Source organism: Lepisma saccharinum, chromosome 18 (assembly GCF_977018435.1).
Source record: "Lepisma saccharinum chromosome 18, izLepSacc3.1, whole genome shotgun sequence".
Taxonomy (NCBI): domain Eukaryota; kingdom Metazoa; phylum Arthropoda; class Insecta; order Zygentoma; family Lepismatidae; genus Lepisma; species Lepisma saccharinum.
Window position 1 is genome coordinate 19,605,816 of NC_139246.1, and position 16,341 is coordinate 19,622,156.

The 16,341-nt window shown below is 35.9% G+C and overlaps 1 protein-coding gene across 1 annotated transcript in view; it reads right to left on the minus strand.

Annotated features, from left to right (window-relative positions):
* RPA1 (replication protein A 70) overlaps nt 1–16,341 on the minus strand; it is a 142,316-nt gene that overhangs the window by 21,594 nt on the left and 104,381 nt on the right. The window contains exons 15-20 of the mRNA XM_083139866.1: nt 14,450–14,638; nt 11,482–11,611; nt 9,123–9,258; nt 6,177–6,319; nt 3,916–4,320; nt 1,151–1,303 (exon numbers count right to left, since the gene is read on the minus strand). Coding sequence (XP_082995992.1) covers nt 1,151–1,303; nt 3,916–4,320; nt 6,177–6,319; nt 9,123–9,258; nt 11,482–11,611; nt 14,450–14,638 — 1,156 coding nt within the window. The remainder of the gene's footprint in view (nt 1–1,150; nt 1,304–3,915; nt 4,321–6,176; nt 6,320–9,122; nt 9,259–11,481; nt 11,612–14,449; nt 14,639–16,341) is intronic.

Genomic DNA, 16,341 nt, shown 5'->3' on the forward strand with positions numbered 1-16,341 from the left:
ACTAAGAGATTCTCTGATGAATTGTTCAAAAGACAGATACTGGGATGGTGGTGTAGTACTTCTATTCAGAACATTTTCAACATCTGAAGGCGTTGGCATTGCTGTTGAAGTAATGGAAGAGGAAGGAGTGATTGGTTGGCTGGCAGTGTGAATGTTTACTGGATCTTGAACTGCTCCTGGTGGGATGTCAGTGGAGGCAGTTGTATTTCGTGAATTCTGAGTCATCTGAACATCAGCAACAACTGTTGATCCAGGTTGTATGTCTTCTTGACTTTGATTACGAAATCATGCTAGGGCAAGGGGGTCAAATTCTTCACATGGAAACATGGATTTATCCAGTGGAAACAGACCAGTAGTTTTAAATTCCGACACTAGGTATGATTTCTTGAAACTCCTAGACCACACTCTCCCTATGTACTGAGCAAAGACAGACTTCGGCAAACGAGCACCAGGATTGGTTCTGTTCCAGTCTAAAAGCAGGTTGTTCCAAAAGTAGTTACGTTTCATGGTATTTCAAGATGATGTTCTTATTACCCCATGACTGTTCTAATTACCCCAAGCAAAATCAAGCAAATTACGCAATGTTCTAATAACCCCTTTGCAGAAATTTTTGGGGTAATAAGAACTTTGCTTATAAAAACCAGGCAAATTGCCCATAGACAACCAAACTCACATGAAAAGATGTGTGCCCTTATGTTTTATTATAGGGGTGAAGAAAATTTTGCAAGGGTTCTTTCATTCACATCCAGTATATGCAGAAGCAGAGAAACACCAAACATGTGTCACATCATTTTTTGCAGGTGTATAATAAAAGTCAAATAAAACTTACTTTTGTGTAGTTATTCCAATAACAAATTTTCTGCATGTAGGTTTAGTGTAGGTACATAGGTATGAAATGTTATTACACCAGTCTTTTCGTTTTAAATTATTCTACATTAACATGTTCCAATAACCCCATGTTCTAATTACCCCGGTCTCCCCTATATAAATTTCTAACATCATTTTGTTGTAAAGTTAGTATTTTTTTAAAGTCATTTGGACAGATGAGAGAGAAAAGAGGAAGAAAATGATAATGTTTGAAAAATTTTGGTTATTTTGTAAAGTTTGACTTGTAGTTAACCAAAAGTATAAAAGTGACAATCATAAGTACCTTTTGTCAAAAGTCCTGGTGCTACTGGTGAGTTCTCGTTACACTTCGGCCCTTCTGCTGCAGTCTGTGTGCTGTTTGGAATATTTTTCTTAAAAGTAGTTTCATCTTCATACAACAGCTTCTTGGGAATCTTTTTCCTCCGGCCACGCTTAGCTGGAAATTAAAGTGGAAACATGATGAAACATAAATTCACAGGTCAATAAATGCTGTAGGAAGATACATTTCTAAGAAAGTGAAAATGAAATTGATATCAACATCTCATTATCAGCAACTATCAGAAATTAATCACCGATACCATTCTTCTTGGGGTGAAACAGTTGTATGCCTCCCTCTCATTTTGGAGAAAAAAAATAAACAGTTCCAGAGACTTTTTAAGAAAGCTGCATAGCTACATTTCTTCATTGTTATAGAGGATGTAACATTAGTGACATGAGAAATAGTGAGATCACTTAATTCATAGCCTGTTATTTATCAATATTTAGGGGATTTGATTTTTATCAAATGTGATAACAATGAAAAATGTTAATTGTTCCAAAAAAATGTTAATGTATGTGCAGTGCACATGTTCTAAACAGGTTTTTCATGCATTCAGAATCACAAAATTATACAAATTATGGCATTTCTTTCATGCTTTTAAACATATTTTGTGCTAAGAAATGAAAAATACTGTGAAAATTCAAAATTTAATGTTTTAAGCTTTCAAAAATAAAATGTACCATATTTAAGCATGCATGTTATACATGGAATAATTCCAACATAAAATAACATGTAAATGAATATTTTCCATGATTTGCCTTCTATTGGAACATTTAGCACCACGTGGTGGAAGATCAAGTGTACACCAACAGTTACGGGAACAGTAACATAACTATTTGTTGAGAGAGAAATGAAAAAAGAACTTCCCAAAAAATCACTTTCAAAGTATGAATCACGAACAGACATAGGCCATGTGACTTACAAATAAAAATACTAGTTTAGAGCACAAGGAAGGTATAACTTTTAGGTATATTTGGAAGTATGTATAGTGTGCTAAAATAAAAATGCGAATGTTGGGGAAAATAATACCACAAAAAAAAAATGAAAAAATAGCACTAAAATAGCTGGTAGGCTTCTGGAAAAAATATTTTTTTAAAATGATTTTTTTTTAAGCACTGAAATTCCACTAATTTAGAAGGGAACAAGTCATAAAAAGAAATACATTCTGAAAAATATAACAAATTAATTCACTTAATGTTGCAGAAAAGACAAATAAAAAGTAGCAAAATTTAGGATTTAAAATTAATTAAATGACAAGTGATGAAAATAAAAGATAGAAAGAGAGGTAAAAGAAAAACATGTGAATGAATGTACGTACTCAAAACACAACAGTGATATGTGTAAGCAAGGCTGTTTAAAAATGGAAAATTACACTTATAAGAAGTCTAATAATGTGTGTTGGGGGAAATGGTTGGGGATGGGGGGGAAGACATCAGAGGCATGAAGCATAAGGAAAAGGGAGAATGGAAGAATCTGTTTAGGGCTAAGATAATATTAATGTATTGGTACTGGATAATATCAGTGATATCAGAATTGGAAATTAACAGTTGGAATTTAATCAGCAATACTTCGGAGTCCAGGTTTCCCCTCTAGATTCTGTAAAAATGCCATGTGACATTCTTGTGGAGTGTAACTATCTTAGAAAATTATGCAAAATGCATTTTTCATTGATTTTGTAACAACATTATGGGGAGAAATGAATTTTATGATAAAATAATATGAAAGTACGAAAAAGCAAAACTCTGGTAGATTTGAATTCTTACAATTTCAAGTATCGGCACTGGTGTCAGTGGGAATCAATAAGACTATGAGCAGTGGTATCAATATTGGTTCAAAGTAGCACACGGTCAGTCCTAGTTATCATGAATTTTCAACCTGTATTAAAAAAGTACAAGAAATTAAGAACTGCCTTGCTATTCTGGTTGCGAACAAAACTGATTTAGAATCCTCTGCCGATACCAATACTTGAACACAGTAGCAATTTTAATGTTCAGAATATTTATAAATGTCAATGTTCACAAGTACAGTATTTCATAGCAACTATACCACAGCTATCTACCACAGTTATGCTTTAAAATATTCGTAGGTTTACAAACGAGATATTAAAATAATTATTGAATCAAAAAATAAATTTTACCCACAAAACATTGCTGTAAAATGGTTTCAATTTATGCATTTTGCATTATTTCTAGTGTAGTATGTAACTTGGTGAGTCCTGCAAGATACACAGGTTATGAAACAAATCAGCCAGGATTGGTGATTTAATTCCAACTGACAAATTCTAATATCAATACTCATACACGAGTATCAATATCTCCGCTTATGTTTGAATTTTTGTTGTCATGGAAACATTAGCTCTGCTAAACTACTGGAAAGGAACAACATTTCTTAACAGACCCAAGATCCAAACAGTATCATGCCAGCAGGAATGCTTTTGTTTTGAAAGTCTCTCCTTTTGAAGAAATTGAAATGCTAATCTAGTACACACAGAAGGTCTACAAAAAACTGTACAAAGATTAAAGTTTCAGGATTTAGTTTCTTCAAAACCAGAGACATCCCCAATGTCTACTGAAACTATAAGAAGTGATAGTTTACAGAATGAAAAATGACCACAAGGATAACTTTTTAAAAAATTGAAAAAATGAAGAAAAACTTAAGTTCCTATCAACAGTATCTTTGATATCATGCTTTGACACAAACACATCAATACATACAAATTTTCTGCTTACGTATAGCCTGCTCTGGCTTCGAATCAGGCTGCTGCTGTGCACTCTCATTCTGATTTCGTGGCGGAGGGGATTCTTGTTCGTCTTGAAGTTTTGTCTGCTTCTGCGGTAACTCTTTCACAGATTTTGCTGCCACTTTCCTAGTGGTGACCTGCAAGGACTGCCGAGTACCATGCCTTGTTTTTACGCTATCGGTAGCCTTTGGCTTCCTCTCCTCTATAGACTTAGTTTCTATTGTCGCCCTAGTCTCACTGGGCAAAGATGGTTTAGAGTCCGTCGACGCTACAGACTGATTTGTATGACTAGATTTTCGAGTCTGATATGATGGCAGTGTGGGTGGTTGTTCCGTTTCATCTTCAGTGGTTTCTTCGTGTTCTGTGTCTGATTCGAACCCATCTTCTTCCTCATCTGTAAGAATACCACAAAAGTGTTGATTTATCCTCAATGCATTACAAAAATCTCCAGTAAAGTATTTTGTAAACTGGAGATGTTGTTTAGTCCAATAATTGTCTTGGACATTGCACTGAATGTTTTGATCTCAGTGTTACTTTCTTAAAATGAGAAAGGTTCTGGTTTAAAAAAAGCTTGACATTTTTCAACAACTGCCATGTTACTGTATTGATACTACTTGTATTACAGGTTATTCTCTTGTTTAATGCCTCTATTGGTTAACTGTGAAGATGATGATGAGGATCAATGATGAATCGATGAAACAGATGTCGAAACAAACACAATGAAACAGTCATGCCTTACCCAAGATTTGGACCTATGACTCTGTAGCATGATAAACTAACCACTATGCCATTGAGGCAGTGGCGGCGATTGGGTTCCAAAATGGGTGGGGGGGGGCAAGACAGTATATTTCCCTTTGTAAATAAGGTTTGGCATAGTGCGAGGGCAAAAGTGGCAAAAAGTGGGGGGCAACTGCCAACCTTGCCCCCTCCCCCCCACTAACCACTATGCCATTGAGGCATTGGCGGCGATTGGGTTCCAAAACAGGTGGGGGGGGGGGGGGCAAGACAGTATATTTCCCTTTGTAAATAAGGTTTAGCATAGTGCGAGGGCAAAAGTGGCAAAAAGTGGGGGGCAACTGCCCACCTTGCCCCCTCCCCACCAATCGCCACCACTGCATGGAGACCAACTTATTCTTTTGTGACAATTGCAGATTTCTTAATACTATGAATTCAGCAGAAGTTCACAGTTCTGAATAAACCGATGTATTAAGTTTCAAGTATATACCTATTTTGCGCATGTGTGTACATGTAAGAATACTGTATTTTCAATATTTTGCAATCAAGAGAATCGGTTGTGCTTATATTACACCAAAATTTGATGCTGATGAGTTTACTTGACGCAGATACCATCATAAATCACAATTTTTCAAACAAATCTCGTAAAAAGATTCTACAGTGGTTGTAGCTTTAGACTGAAACAATAGAATTTAGATCTATAATCTAATAGCTTCCTTAAATTAAATACTTTACTAAAAGTAATAGGAAAGGCAAGGCAAGAGAGACTGTTATTAGAGATTAATTGAAATTACATATGTAAAGAAGGTAACAATGGCTATTGAAATGAGTTATCAAGTGTCAAGAAGACCAAAAGCATGTTACAGAGTTCATACACGGCATAACAGTTCATGTCAGTTACAGACAGTGGATAGATGACATGACATCCTAAAAGTAGGAAGAACAGTAGAGAAATGAAGTGGAAAGAAATTCGGTATACATTTGCAATCTCTACTATGTATTCATGGCCTGTCAGATACAGGGGTACACATGGCTCGTTTACTAGTGAAAATTCAAACCACATATATATAGCAGTTTCTTCCCAGGATGTTCAACTTGAGAACATCCTAGCTGCTAAGGTGAAAAGCACACTATGCTCAATTATGATTACACTAATACAGGCTATGGGACCAAGTACCAAGAAAAAGCATCATAATCATCATTCATCCTTGTCATCTCAATGAAGCTCAAAGAGATAAAAAAAGCAATGGAAATATTGAATATCCAAATACAATTCAGTTCATCATACTCAATTGTAAATTTAAAATCCCATCAACTAACGTGAATCTTGAAATTCTTGTATTTGTAATTATAATGTTGCACTTTTCTTTTACCACTTTAGTTTAGTTGATTGCAAAAGTTGAAATATGGTTATATGAAAGAACAAACACACTAGAATATCCCCTCTGGGAAAGAGTGACAAGTAACACACACCCATAATTAATAAATTTACTTAAAAAAATGTTCAGTACTCACCTTGTGATGATCTTTGTAGTATCCGCCTATTTTTAGTAGGTTTGACCGTCTCTACAATTTTATTGGAAACGAGAGATTTCTTTCCTGGAGTTGTACCACTTTGTTCTAAAGCAATTCTTCGCCTGATCTTCGTTATTTCAGTTCTGAAAAATAAAGAGTTCAATACTTCTGGATCTAACTATATTACACATACATACATACAGGAGCAGGATGATAAGTACAGTCATGTAGTTTGCATTTTCCTGCATTATAGATTCAACCTTGATGGTCCCAACATATCAAAATATTATAAAAATTTCCTCAATTTTACATTTTCTAGCATATTAAGTTTTTTTTTCAGTATGGCCCCCTGAACAATGTAAAATCGACGTTTCAATGGAAAATGAAAATGACATGGAAATATAAATGCATGCTTACTTTAATTTTATTAAAAATATATTGATCGGGCTACTTTATGGCACACACAAAATCCTCAGTAGATTGCAGCAGTACTTTGTATTCCAAGAAACACTTGACAAATGACCACTTGTACAGATCTCTGATTTTAGGTTATACAGTTTACTTTTCTTGATCCAATAATGGAAAATAAAACAATTTTCCCAAATTAAACATTTTTCTGCATTGTAAGTTCTTTATCTGTAGTCTTCTGAGGAATATAATCGAAGTTCCACAGTGATTGATTGATTTGCTTTAATTTATTTCACTTTTTGTGCCACTTTTGGCAAATTAGCAAAGATTGGGATGAGTGATGATATGATGAAATTGATGAATGGACACTCACAAACATCCATGCCCAGGCCAGGATCCGAACCCGAGACCACTGGCATCATAGCTCCTAAGCACTTTGCATATCTTTTCTGTGGTATTCCCAAATACTCCTTACTCCTATGCAAAGTGCTTAGGAAAGCGGGCATTAAAACTTACAGGAAGGGAGGGAGAAGCATCTTAAGAATAGCGAAGAATGCAAAGAAGAAAAAGGAAAACAGAGAAGAGGAAGGGATTATCTACGAAGTGAAATGTAAAGAATGTCAGTGTGTACATAGGAGAAACGAAAAAGAGGCTGAAAGACAGGTTGAAACAACATACGGATGATGTACGACTTAAGAGAGAGAGAAATGCGATATTTAAACACACGAGAGAAACAGGACATGACAGAGTGGGATGAGGCTAAGCAGCTAGGAAGGGAGAAGAGAATAGTAGTGAGAAAATGAAAGGAGGCCAAGGAAATAGAGAAGAAAGGTGAAGCAGACGCAACGAACTGGAATGGGGCACTGAAGTTAAACAAAGAATGGAAGAAGGTGTTAGAAAGAGTGGAAAGGACAAGAGAGAAAGAGGAGAGGAGAAGGAAGAAAGGAAAAAGAGCGTGAGATAAAGAGTCCAACCACATTCTATATGGAAGTTATTATGTTTAGCCTTTTAGGTGAAAGTACTGTTGATGAAGGAAAACCACCTGCTAGTATATTCCAGAACAACTTTCTAATAGTCTGGAGGGGAGTAATGTTTGTGTGTATATATATATATATCGTCCTGTTTTGTACCTTGTTACATTTGTACTTGGTGCAGAGTCTGAAGAAGACCTTGCTAGAAGGTTGAAACATTACGTTTAGTTTATGTTTTATAATAAAATAAATTTCTGCCTTGGTCAGCATATTGAGTTTTTCATAGATCTGATGTCACATTACATCCTTGCTAAAAAAAATCCTAAGCTTTGATTTTTGTTCAAAACTGAATGTCAGTTTTGGCCCTCATATTCAGTCATTTTCGTTAGATATGATGAAAAAGGTACAGAACATAAAATGTAGCTTCAAATGTACTGAAAACAATGTTGTTTTTTTTATCCCAGCATTCTATCATTTCTCTTAGCTGAGTTATCATAATTATTGCTAAATGTCTGGAAAGGTCAAAAATGCCGCAGCTCATGGCTGCCATTTTTAAACAAATGAGCCATTTTTAAACAAAGTTTTCCAAGTTTTAGAAAAATAATTTCCCTTTGCATATGGGTTACAACAAGAATATGAAAAATTTTCAAAATGGTCAAGCAAACCAATTATTGTTTTTTGGGATGATTTGGAATGGACTGACCCTGAATGCCTAATTAGAAAATCTGATTAGTAGGTGCTAAATATATCAAAATTGCACAAACTGGAACTTGGGCATAATTTAGTTTCATTATACAGCAATTGACAACATGTGCTAAAATTACATTATTTCTGTTGCAAGGAACATCATATTCTTAAGTATATTCTTCTACAATTGTGAAAAGGTACGTGAAAATAGTGGCTAATCCAGAGATCAAACCTGGGACCTTGGCATTCTGTGGTGACGAGCTATCAATCCAACCTTCGACACCAGCACCCCCTTACGATTTCCACAACTTATCTCTCTACTACTATCAGAGGACATTTTCCTGATTCTTTTTAGCATTTCAAAGTTACTGCATGCGAACACCATGAAAATGTAGGCTAGCATTTTGTTTTCATGGACTCCCGAAAACTATCAGCTAGTGTAATATTTGAATTGATACTTTCTGATACACATTACTCGTCAACAACAACAACAACAGAAAAAATACAATGCAAATATAGACTAAAATGTATGGCCATGAAATTAGGTGGGTGGCAAAAGTTTGCACTGTTGCCACGTTGGAGGACAACCCAATGTGTTCGGAAGTTTAAGAGAATGAAAGATATCATTGTAGAGTTGGTCTTTGCAATCCATGTGATGCAAACTGACAGTATTTGGTCAAAAGGTCAGGGATGGCACAAAAGGAGAGAGGTTGGTCTGACACTCGAACCAGGTAACGCAGCCCGGTTGATGTTGCCACACAGGCACGGAAACCAGCAACTTTTGTCCCACTCTCGCTTTGCTTTTCCCATATGTGGCACCAGAGCAATTCTGCCCCCACTGCGTATTTTAATGGCCATGCATTTAAATGTTGCCACTCACTTGATAAATCGTGTTCTTTTCGCTCGTGAAACTCCATGCCGCAACTTCTGACTCTTGTCTAACAATTCAAGAAGTTTAGTGAGCTGATCAGGAAGAGGGAGATTCTTTCGTGACTCGCTGTACAGCTCCGTATCAACTGAAACAAATAAGACACACATTTTATATATTTTTAAAATGTTATGAAAACTGTTCCAACCAGGGATTGAACCTGGCTGTTTGATTAGTAGTGTTAATGTTATACCAGGGTAAATGGTATATTCTGGCTTCGTCACAACTTAGATCTCTGAGTTAAGAGTGAACCAATTCAAAATATAATGGCTCTATGGCACAAAAAGGGTATGTTTTAATGTATCTGTACTTATTATTCTTAATTTTACATAATTATTCTGCCTCTGTTGGCTAATCTTGACAATGAATGATGATACTAAAGAAGAAACACTCACAGAGAAATAGCCAAGACATAACTTACCGTAGCATGGGGCAAAGTAATCAGTACTCTATCAGTATAACCATTATCAGTGTATGATAACATTAATGATGATTTTTATGAGGGTCTATAAATAGCTTGTAATTCAGTGCCACTTTGTTACATCATTATTTAGCGTTGCCTTTCTGCCACTTTTGGCTACATGTGACAATGAGGATGAGTGATGATATGATGAAATTGATGAAGTGGCACTCTCAAAGAACACCCATGCCAAGGCTGCGATTTGAGCCTGGAACCCCTGACATTGTAGCATATTCATTTTATTATTACTTTAATGGTATAAACATACAATTCATATATGCCCTAATTTTGTAAAATATATAAATATGTATTCTACACCACAGACATTAACCAAGGGCACATTCACAAAGGCAGTCACCTGGTTACATATATTTCTTAACGCTTAAAAGCTGAGATATGACATGTATGTTACATTTTTCTTTTCTTTTTCTACTTTTTAGAACAAACTGTGACTCAGGTATATGAGCCTTGGGGCATCCTATTAATAATTAGTAACATTCAATTTGATTATGGCTATATTTGGGGGAAAGGAGGCAATTTTCCACCTCCACAAAAAATTATGGCTTTTACTATCTACAATTTTGAAAAAAAAAAAAAAATTCCTGACTTTTCCAGGTTTTTCCAAAACAAGAACCACAATTCTCCAGACCAAATCATTAGGCTAATTAGTGTACATGAATGTCTGGAAGAAGCTCTCTACATTTTAGCAAAACACCCACACTTAGAATCCAACTTAAAGAAGTTTTAGAATATTACTTTCACATATAAAGATAATAATGCGAAGAGAAAATTAAGAGTAATGGTCTGTTGAGTAGAGGGAGGGAATTTCTATATAATACCTGAAATGCGCTGACTAATGATTAACTAAGAATTCTTTCTGTAATCTAAAACTTTATAACAATTATAGTGTAAATAATAAATAATTATAGTAAAATTTAGAATTTAAATAACTATCTTGTAAACAGCCCCCAAAAGGGAATTGCAACAAGAAACAACAATAAAAATTATATTTCACAAGCAATACAGTTTTATTGTTTATTTTCTTATGGAAGCGGCCCCGGCGCCTACCCAGCGTTGAATAACATGGGTACCTGGGGGAAACCCTGGGGGGTAAAGGTGGTCAGGGGCGTGATGCTGATCACATCACCCCCACTCACGACCGGATCAAGAAAGTGTGGGGCGTTACCCCCACACCCCCTATACGCCTTCATGGCGTGGTGCTATGCACAGGGGAACACTTTACCTTTTTTTTTTATTTTCTTATATAAGAAGTCAAGTTTACTATTTTATCCATGTGCCATAAGGTATTAAGGGTGATATTTTTTCTTTCACAAGAATTGATAACAACATCAATAAGATCTTGGAGATGCATGGAAAATTTCAGTATATTTTACACGATATTGAATACTGCACTGTCATGAATGGGGCTTCCCGAATGGCGTAACTGGTAATACTGTTGTCTGGTAATCAAGGGTGGAAGTACATTCAGATACCACTTTAAACTGTAGGTCCAGTCCCAATTTGCTTTTCTGCTTCAAACTGGGCTTAAGCAAACCCAAGCTATATCTTCAACCATAACACCATCACATGATGGGGAAAAAATGCTGAGGTAAAACATAGTTAAGGTAAGATAAAGATGACAACATTTAAATGATTCATTCAACTAAACATTGCTCAGTGAAATATAAAATAATGTTGTTTTGAACTCAAATGAATTTTGGGGTAGCCTTTCTCCTTATTATTACTAGGGATGGGCTGATATGCAATTTTGGCCAATCCCGATAGAGTATCGATTAATCTGTCCCAACCCTACTTATTACTTTATTGATGTTTGGACCAAAGTTTACTTACTTTCATCTGCAATCTCCATGTCGGTTGTTTCTTCATTACCGTAAGGCTTCTCTGGAAGCATGAGGCCTGTTTCTGCATCAAAACCTACTGCTTCTAGATCTCGCTTTGCCTGCCTGATAATGGCTCCACCCTTCAAGAGAAAAGAAGAGCACTTTTTATTTATAAACATTACCCTCACTGCAGATTTTTTTTTCAATATGACAATCAAATTTCTTTCACTTTTTTCAAAATTTCTCTCTTTGGACACAAGAAAACAGCCAGACCCTGGAATAGTATTGTTTGTTTTTGGCGAATAAATTCCAACCAATATTTTCATGTACAAGACTGGCATCAGCCAGGTTCAATTTTATTACACAGTGCGGCAATTTGAAATCGGGACTGGTGCCGCAAGTTCATAGAAAGTTACTTACCTGAGATCATTCAAAGTAAGACCCTCCTGCATCCACACATCATTGCACCCTGCCTACCAGGGCATGGAATTTGTTTGATGTAATGCTGTTTAAAATCCTTGTCGCAGCCTTCTTGATTGTTGGTACACCATCAAATTATGAACTTTTCATTGCAGATTTTAGTTTAGGAAGTAAAAAATAATCACGGAACCAGATCTGGTGAACAGGCGTGGTGTGACAACACACAGATTTCCTTTCGAGCCAAAAATTCCTTCACAATCGCAGCCTTGTGACTTGGGGCATTGTCATGAAGCAGACACCAGCTGCCATCATTCCGATACTCTGACCTTACACGTATTATTCCTTGAATCAAACGTTTCAGTACCTCATGATAAAATGCAGCAGTAACAGTCTGCCCTGTGGGCAGAAATTCCTTGTGCATAATGCCCTTACTGTCATAAAAGAACAACGAGCAAAGGCTTGATTTTTGACTTTCGATGGCACAATTTTTGGCTTGTGTAGTTCAGAGATTTCCACTCAGCATTTTGACATTTTTTTCGATGGTTCATATTGGAAACCCCATGTCTTGTCCTCTGTTATGATATTCAACAGGAAGTTAGGGTCCTTATTCACAGTAGAAATCAGTTCTTGGCAGTGATCAACTCTGAACAAACGAATGAGGCACAAAACGAGCACAGACCTTCATCTTCATTATTATTTGCCTCAGGGTTTCCTTATTCACTTGTAACTCATCAGCAAACATTCAAACTGTAGCATTTTGGTCTTCAGTAATGATCGTTCTCCATTTTCTCAACCAGTTCCAGTATTTTCACCATCCTTGCAGCATCCGGATGCTTGTCACTTTCAATTGACTCACCCGGATGCTTGTCACCTTCAATTGACTCACCCGGATGCTTGTCACCTTCAATTGACTCCCGTCCTTCACTGAAATGCCCGTGCTATTCAAACACGGGATAAACAATTGTCCCCATACACTTGCTGCAACATGTAAAGTGTTTCTGTAACAGTTTAAAACAGGCACGCACAAAACTCGGTTTGCTCTTTTTTCCATCTTGAAATCATGATGCATTTTCACGACATGTGCCCACTCTCAACACCACCACACACTGCAATTTCACTCAAGGTCAATGAGCTCTACATTGATTGTTCGAGAGATATCCATCACTTGTTCGTACCACAGAATGCTTGCACCTACACAGAAAAAATCAGTCCCAATTTCAAATTGCCACTCTGTGTATTTTGCACCATTTTCCTGTAACCATTTTGGCTGATCATGATTATGATGGATGGTTGATGATTAAATGCTCAAACCAGGAAGTGAATGCAGATCCTTTGGTGACAATATCATGAGTCAACCACTTAACATGCTTAGTCATAAAAAACAATGAGCAAAGACTTGATTTTTGACTTTCAGTGGTGCAATTTTTGACTTGTGGAGAGACTCAGCACTTTGACATTTTTTGGATGGTTCATATTGGAAAACCCATGTCTTGTTATTAATATTTTATTATTATTGGTACAAATAGTAATTTCTAATTTTGCATACTTCCAGCTTCATGAGAACAAGGAACATGAACAGGATGTAGTCCATTACTAATTTGAATGTTTTAATATTATTATTATTATTATTATTATTATTTATGAATTAGCAATGAAAGTGATTTTTTCAAATTATATCTCCACTCAGAAACAGCTTGTTTGTACTTTAAAAATCACACATGATCCCTATTGCTACAAAAACCTCATGGCAAATCTAATTTGAGTAAAGGTTTACTGGTTTAGTGTGAACAGAAAAAGAAATTGGATAACAACAAGGAATTACTACTACTTAACTGTTACCACTTTTAACAATGTCCATAGTCATGCCAATACTTATTCTCATTACCACCAATACCAATCTAGATTATTCAACATTGTATAAATTGAAAGCTGTTGAAAATATTGATCAGTATTTATTGATTGATTTGCTTTATTTTACTTCGCTTCTTGTGCCACTCTTAGCTAATTTGCGAAGATGGGGATGAGTGACAGACAACATGATGAAATTGATAAACATCCATAAGCAGGGCAGGATTTGAACCCGGGACCTCTGGAGTGATAGTGCAATGTGCTAACTACTCTGCCACGGGAGCCGACTATTGATCAGTATTATTGGGCGAGTATTATTCTCCAATTATAAGCATTAACTTTCCACTTTTGCTTTAAAATATTTAAGAAATAAATATTAAAAGATCTGTTATGTAATCACAAAATACACACACAACATTGATACAAAGTAAATAAAAATTTCTAATTTTGCATATTTCCTGGATAATCAGATTCCACAAAAGCGTTGTGTGGCATTTTTGTGGACTTCATGAAGACCAAAACAGTGGAAAGTTATCAGGAAAAAAAAATTCAACCGATACATCCTTTGAAGGCTTTTAGCCTACGAGGATCCACTTCTACAAGACACACGAACAAACATTGACAGACTATTGCAAAATATCTCAAAATCAGAATAGACCATTTAGACATAACACCGAACAAGAAACAGAGCAAAATGGAGAAAGGTTCACCTGATCTCGCATTTTTACAGCAGCCCGATAAAATATGGTGTCCTTTGAATTGTAGGCCATGCAATTTTGTATCATCAAATTGAAATCGGATTCAAAGGCATCAATATCAGAATACTGAAAGGATTCCAGTTTCAGCCTCATTGTGGATAAATCCATTGGGTGCTTCACAACATCTCTGTAGTCAGGTACCTATAATGAGGTGAGGAAAGCAAATTCAGAACATACATAATATTTGAGAGAATTACAATATTTTAGGGATGGGCCGATATGAAATTTTGGCCGATACCAATAAAGTACTGATATAAAATTTACCGATACCGATAACCGATATTCTACCAATCTCATATAATTAGAAATGGTCCTTGAAGAACCTGAAAGGTTCATTGACCTCCTTAATAAATATGTGTTTCAAGGTGATTGCAGTGAAAAAGAAATTGCCTATTTAGACATTTACTTTTTTAGAAAGTAGGGCATGGAGATTATCCATAAAAATTACAACAAAATGGCAGAATTCTGCACTAAATTATCAGATATTTATCGATATATCAGATTGGTAAAATAATCCGTAATTTTACCGATACACCGATATGCCTATATCGATAAAGTACCGATTAATCGGTCCCATTCCTACAATATTTTCATCAAAATGAAGTTTATTAAAAAAAAAAAACTTTGAATACTGGTAATATAGATGGGGCATTCCATAACAGAGAGAGAGAAAAGAAAGATGCAGGCAGTGGAGATGAAATTTTTAAGGAGTATATTGGGGAAGACTTGAAAGAGATAGAATAAGGAATAAGGAGATCCGACACAGTGGGTGTGGTGAAGTTTCAGGACAGGATAGATCAGGCACAGATGAGATGGTTCGGATACATGACGAGGATGGAAGAAGAAAAGCTACCAGTAAGAGCTTACAATGCACAAGGAGTGGGAATAAGGCCAAGGGGGAGACAAAGATATCGTTGGAAAGAGCAAATAGCAGAGAGTGTTAGGACTTAGCAGAAGAGGACAAGATTGGAACACCGTGGAAAGAGAGGAGTGGTGGAAAACCAGGAAAAAATGGAGAGGCTTGACTTCTATGGTGACCCAGCCAGAGGCAGGAAGTAGCAAAGGATGATGATGATGGACCGAACTGTTTCAAACATCAATATTTAACACATGCTGAGATATTTTTACATACTATATTTTTAGTTCACTTTATAAGCCCTGAGTTGCAATGTACAATAAATACTTTCTGTAAACTTTCAAATAAAACTATTGTCAGCTAGCAAAGCTTTGTCCTGAGAAAAGCTTCTTTCTACTTCAGCTGACACAAGAGGAACATATGTATTTAAAGTAAACAATGTCATTCGGCTCAAGTTCTGTAGTATAGACAGAAGATTTCTCTCCCTATAAATTTTTTGCAATTGCGCACAATGTAGGATACCCATTTTTCCAAAACCTTCCTCATTTTCGTTGACACTTGTTGTCCCACTTCACAAGCACAATGAAAGTTATTCACAGTTTTATTCACAACTTATATCTGGTCCACTAGTGTTAATACCGATTGTTCCAAAGCAGCTACAGCAGCAGGAAGAAATCCAAAATTTGCTTTAACGTATGCAACAATATTACTCATCAATAAGCAAATATTTGCTCAGTTATTTTGGATCAAAGACCATTTCACTCCATTAGAAAAGGAAACTGGGTTTCACCATTTTTCAGGAAATAAACTGGGACGTATAATTCTACAAATCAACAACTTGAGTGAACATGGGAGTAAGAACATATCCACTTCGAAATTGGCTGTATATTCCTTGAAAAGGTGAAAATATGCTGAATATGACCAAAAATCTATCAAAATATGCTTTATCACATAGAAATAGCCAATACAGGCTAGCCTTGTAATAAAG